Genomic DNA, 6,000 nt, shown 5'->3' on the forward strand with positions numbered 1-6,000 from the left:
TTTGTTTTAACTGGCATGGAGTATGATTTTGACAGTTAAGTTCAGACAGTTGTCAGATGCCATAAACCTGACTGAAAACGTCTTGAAAATCTCTATATTTGAACTTTGTATGATCTTGCAAGGTTTTTGACCATGAGTGGCTGTGAGAATCTGCACTCAATAGACAAATCTTATCCTTGTACTGTCATGAGGCATACAGCGGAAAAAAACTAGTGCATTGTGAGCACTAGAACTTCCTCTGTTGGTTCCTGTATCACAGCGTTAGCCAGGATATCTGTCCTGCTTGAGTAATGATAAACTGTGGCCTTAGTATTCAGACCACTGACTTCAGTGCGGGCAGACTAGCCTTGATCTTGCTTCTCTGAGGCTGATCGTCCAGCATTAACATGCTGTGATTGGTAAATGGGTATCCATAGTGTTTGTGCAGATTCAGAAAGCATCTGGTTGCACTGACAGCGCCCGCTCTCCACTAAGATATCTTTTCGGTCCATAACTGTCAGTCCAGAGTCATAAAAGGGAAGCAGTGAGAGCTTTGGATCTCTGCTGTTGTGATTCAGCTCAGTGCGGGTCAGCGAGTGTGTGCATATCGTAAAAGAATCTGATATTACAGCAGTTGTACACGGAGCGAGTGCATCAGACTGAGGCCTGCTGGATGCTGAGTACCATGCATTCAAATCTGTTGACTGTGTGAAAGCATGACCTGTGCCTCCAGAAACTAAAGGGGTTACTTAATGTGACTGAACTGGTGCGCTCATAGGAGAATGTAATGTGTCTGCATACCCAGTGAATGCATTTCCGTACAGCGCAAATCGCATTGCTCCAGGCGCCACTTATTAAATATTAGGACCATTCTGCAGAGGAACAGAGCTCTGTCTTTTTTTGCGGTGCAGTAGAGGCATATTTTGTTTGTGCGTGCACACGCAACTAAAACTTTAATCAGAAAAGTTGTGTTTTTGCCCCCTGGCGCTGTTCCTAGCTTGATGTCTCATCCTCACCCCCGTTCGCTCTGCGTAAGTGTGAGGGGATCTAACAGCCCGTCTCATGCCTTTAAAAGGCTCGATCGTGGCTCACCAGAAAACACGACGAGCTCTGTAATTTGAAACATGTGCAGAGCATATGAACACTCCTACTTTACTGAACAGAAGAAAAAAGAAAAAAAAAAGTACGAGGGTTTCCCCAAGCTCTGCTCCTCCGTTCGTCTTCTTCCCCTCCTCCCACCAGACTGTGACACAAGTGGGGAATTCATACTGAACCACACTGTTGTTATTCAAGCTGCATGTGGCTGCTGCCTTCTTTCTGTGTCTCCCACTGTGGCGTTTTTCTCCAAGTGGTGGTTTCTGTGTCTGGATGCTGGTGTATTTAGATGGGATATTAGAGGCCCGGTGTGTGTGTGTGTGTGTGTGTGTGTGTGTGTGTGTGTGTGTGTGTGTGTGTGTGTGTGTGTGTGTGTGTGTGTGTGTGTGTGTTTTTATGCGTCAGGCCGTTGTAGAGTATTTCTGTGACTGGGAAGCTGCAGTTGGATCAGTTAGATCCATTAATCTGTGCTTCTTGGGTGTGGCTCCAGTCTGTACATTGGAACATTTCCAGAAACTGGAACAGAGGACGCCATTTTGTAACGTAATAAGCGGTCAGTCTCACAAATACACAACGAGAGAAGTGAATGGCATAGATTAGGGTAGCGTCATGTTGCTGAGTGTCGCACACTGGCTGATAAAAGAGCGCCGTGTACATGTGGAATAACCAGGTTGTTACCCTTTCTCTTCCTGTCTGCAGGTTTGGAGGGGCGGCCCCTCATGGCATGGCCAGAGACTGTTGTGTTCAACCGCTGCTCCAGAAGGTAAGTCCTCATAGTAGTTTATTTCTGACCATAAGACCCGTATTAATGGTTCCCCCTTTTTAAAGAAAGCCCCAAATCCAGCCTCTGCCCTCTTCCAAGACAAAGGACATCTGCGCCTTTGAGAAACTCTGCATCGATCAGACAGGAGAGGCTCATTTGGAGTTAACAGGCAGTAGTCATTAATATGGAATCTGTCTCGGGGTAGCATCTGCTCGTCTGTGTGAGAGGCAGGAGGGGATGGCGAGCGTGAACAGCGGGAGGAAGAGAAAGGTAGGGGGACTGAGAGGAGAAGGCAGCAGCAAGTTGATTTGATTTTAAAGCGAGCTTTGATAGCTGTAGCTTTGGATCGGAGATAGGCACAGGATCCTCACGCCTTCAGCAATGTGCCTGTGATGCCAGGGTGAAGGAGGACAAAGAGAACAGGTGCAGGAGGAGGACAGCTCACATACTTGGGGCCAAGTTTCATATTGTCACTGTAACGACAGAAGAAGCAGAATGAAATGTCTGCAAGTGTCTGTGTTTGAACATGGTCAAAAAAAAAAAAGAGCTCAGTTTGTGCTGCCGATGATTTCACCACTTCTTGGTGCGAGCCCAAGCAGAGATGTGCTGATTCACTGCAGTGGTCCTGAGCAGGAGGGAGAGGTTGTCGGGTGCAGCAGCAACAAGGCAGCAGCTTGGATCTCCCTCCTGTGTGTGTGTGTGTGTGTGTGTGTGTGTGTGTGTGTGTGTACTCGCCGCTCTCTGCGTTGATTCATGGCTCTGTCATTAGAGGCCACTCAGCATGATAATGGTATAAGCTGTGTGGAGCAGCAATTTCAAAATAGTGTTGGAAGTGAATTCTGTCAACCCTTAGTACACTTTCTTTTTTTCGCTGCTATGAAAAGCCCGAACCTTTCAAGGGATGAATACATTGTGATTTTTACCTGAAGGTGTGTGTTGGATTGTCAGTTCCACCACACAGGCATCTCTTAGAGGTCTTTTTAGACTTTATATGCGAATAAGAAATATCAGTAGTTGGCATCAATGAATCAACACAACTGTTCTGTGAGGAGAAGGTTAGCAATATTATGCCCTATAGATCAGTGGTTTCTCAAACTATGTCACGTCAAGGACCCCTGAACTGACACAAATTAGACCACGGACCCCCACCTGAGAGGATTTTTGCTTTTAGATGTTTTATTACAGAAAGTGTTTGAAACCCATGACCAAAATAGTCATGCATTCTCTGATTGTGTTACTTATGGATGGAATTAAGTGAAAATAAATAGTTCCCCTTTTTGCTGGGGACCCCTAGGAACCCCCTCAAGGACCCTTGGGGGTCCCCGGACCCCACTTTGAGAACCACTGGTATAGATTCTCAGGGTCTGACTCACAGTCTAACAAGGGCTTATTTTGGCAAAGCAGCAGTCAGCAGGTATGTGGAGGTGAACCGAATCAGAATTCACAGTGGATCTACAAATAGCTCTTGAGTTGGCTTCTGTTTCACCTGCCGTGCTGTAGTTGCTGTCTGCGGTGTTTACAATGGTGAGGTCACAGAAGAGTAAACTGACTTTTAATAACTTATTATAACTTAAGTATTGATCATAGTGTTTGATGGTAAATCAATAGAGACTGTTGTGAAGTGTTTGAGTTCAGGATGTGCATTAATCCAGGGCTGCTGCCACCCTCAGTTCTCTGAGTCTGGCAGTTTTGTTGTTGAACTCCTCTGACAGGTGGAGCTGCTGTTGCACTGCCCCCTGCTGGGTCTTAAACCGCACTCCTCCCGCTTTAAGGTTGATTTTAGCGTAACACCGTCAGAATATCGGAGCCTAAAATGTTCTGTGGTGCTGTTGTGGGCAGTGTTGGGTCAGTTCAAGTTAGACAGAATGAGTGAGTAATTTGTGATTCTGTATTTGTTTAAGAGCTGGTCATGCAGAAAATGCTAAAACTAACTAGTGTTGAGCAAAACAAACAAAATAAACTTCTTCTTCTGCGTTCTTATTAAATGTTCAGTTACTTCAATCAGAGGGAGACGAGCACATAAAAGCTCGTTTCCATGGTTCAGTTAAGACCTTAGGCTGTCGTCATACATTTTCTGCTTTTGTGACATTTGTCTGACTCTCATTTTCTCGCCTGCAACCTCCCTCACAGAGGTGACAGTGGTGTATCAGAACGGGCTGCCGGTGATCTCAGTCAGTTTGCCGTCCAGGCGAGAGCGCTGTCAGTTCACCCTCAAGCCTCTCAGCGACTGTGTGGGAGTTTTCCTGCAACAGCTCCAGGCAGAGGACAGAGGCATCGACCGGGTAGCCATCTACTCCATGGGTATGCACACAGACACAATAATACACACACACACACACACACACACACCCCCCCACGTTATATCCATTTACTCCAGCGGGTTATATGTATATGTGTCCTTAACACGCGTTCAAGTGTTCTTGTATTTTGAGGCTATTAAGTGTTCCTGCAGCTGTGGCTTTGCATCAGAATGTAATACCGCTGTGTGCACCATGAAATGATTTTTCAGCCCTCACTCTGCTCAGAGGGCTCATTATACAGGAACAACTGGTACTCAAAATCTTTCTTTTAGTGTGTAAGTGCGTTTGCTTTTACCTCGCACCATAATCAGTCGGCAACCAACGGGCCTGATTATCAGGAGAGGTGAATGGTGTGTTCGAAGTGGTTACCCATCAGTGCTCCATCTCTCTTACTGCCCCGCTTCCCATTTGTCTCTCCGTCCAGATGGAGCGAGGGTTGCCTCCTCCACAGGCATAGACATCCTGCTGCTGGATGACTTCAAGCTCGTCATTAATGACACCACACACCTAGTGCGGCCACCAAGGAGAGGTGAGGACGGGCACAGTGGAGCCAGAGCCTGTACTGTTTGCTCTGAGTCTTTCCCTCACATTTACTCATCATTAATAATAAGAGGAAGAAGTTGTTTGATTGCCAGCAAGTGGGTCACATTAAAGCCCGTTTATTTGTTTGCTTTTGTGCGTGTGCGTGCGTGTGTGTGTGTGTGTGTTTGTGTGTGTGTTTGTTTGTGCGTGTGTCTCAGAGCTGCTGCCCCACGAGGAGGCAGAAAGGCTGAATGACGTCAAGTTTCTGGTGCAGCAGCTCTATACCACCCTGCGCATTGAGGAGCACCAACTTAGCAAAGAGCGTGAGCTGATTGGACGACTGGAGGACCTCAACTCTCAACTCCGCCCCTTAGAGAAGGTCTGTACACTCACAATACTGACATTTCTGCTGTTAGCCATCCAAGGTCATTGCTGACCTAGCTAACCAAGTAGCTGAACAGTAAAACATGTGACCTTGAAAAAAAATCTTTTGCATGCTCTTGCGTACTTCTCCATGAAAACCAAGAGGAACTGTCGTTGCTTTGACTCATGAGGGCCTGTTTATAATCCTCTTATCTGCCGATAATTATTTTATGATATCATTATCTTAAGATTGTTGATCATTGTTTCTATTAAACCATAAAAATTCATGGTTGAAGAGGGTCCGACAAGCCATCAGGGCTATTGTTAAGGGACCAACAAGTTGGGAACTTGGCAAAATTAATTTGTTATCTCTGTAAAGAGATAATCAGTTTGTGATCACAACAAAACAGTTAATCTCATGATAATTAAGATTTAATCTGTAAACAAGGGTCTGGAAAACGTATCACAGCTGTTGTCGGTTTGTATACTTGTGCTAAAAAACCATCATGTCCTCTCTGGATTCTCAATACAGATTTGCCTCTCTCGTTCTTTTTGAACTGGCTGACTGTCTGCGTTCTTCTTGATGTCTGCACAGGTGAGGGAGGAACTGAGTAAGAAGGCAGAGCGGCGTACCACCTGGGTGCTGTGGGGCGGCATGGCGTACATGGCCACCCAGTTCGGCATCCTGGCCCGGCTCACCTGGTGGGAGTACTCCTGGGATATCATGGAGCCCGTCACCTACTTTATTACTTATGGCACAGCCATGGCCATGTACGCCTACTTCGTGCTTACGCGCCAGGTAAGCCACAGGAAAACACAGTAAAATCGTACAAATCGTAAGTTATGATACATGCATTATTAATGCATTCATGTGAGTGTAAAAAAAAAAACATCTTCTGCTGCTGTTTGTGGTAAAAGCTGAAACGATTAGTTGAATAACTAATTTGCCAAATTCACAGAAAACAACAATCTTGATAA

At 45.7% G+C, this 6,000-nt stretch overlaps 1 protein-coding gene across 1 annotated transcript in view; it reads left to right on the top strand.

Moving 5' to 3' along the window:
* Positions 1–6,000, top strand: part of mcu (mitochondrial calcium uniporter) — a 52,567-nt gene that overhangs the window by 44,932 nt on the left and 1,635 nt on the right. Inside the window, exons 3-7 of the mRNA XM_022743830.1 lie at positions 1,774–1,837; positions 3,968–4,138; positions 4,562–4,666; positions 4,878–5,038; positions 5,618–5,821. Coding sequence (XP_022599551.1) covers positions 1,774–1,837; positions 3,968–4,138; positions 4,562–4,666; positions 4,878–5,038; positions 5,618–5,821 — 705 coding nt within the window. The remainder of the gene's footprint in view (positions 1–1,773; positions 1,838–3,967; positions 4,139–4,561; positions 4,667–4,877; positions 5,039–5,617; positions 5,822–6,000) is intronic.

The sequence above is a fragment of the Seriola dumerili genome, unplaced genomic scaffold (genome assembly GCF_002260705.1).
Source record: "Seriola dumerili isolate Sdu_G_001 unplaced genomic scaffold, Sdu_1.0 BDQW01000073.1, whole genome shotgun sequence".
NCBI classification, from domain to species: Eukaryota; Metazoa; Chordata; class Actinopteri; order Carangiformes; family Carangidae; genus Seriola; species Seriola dumerili.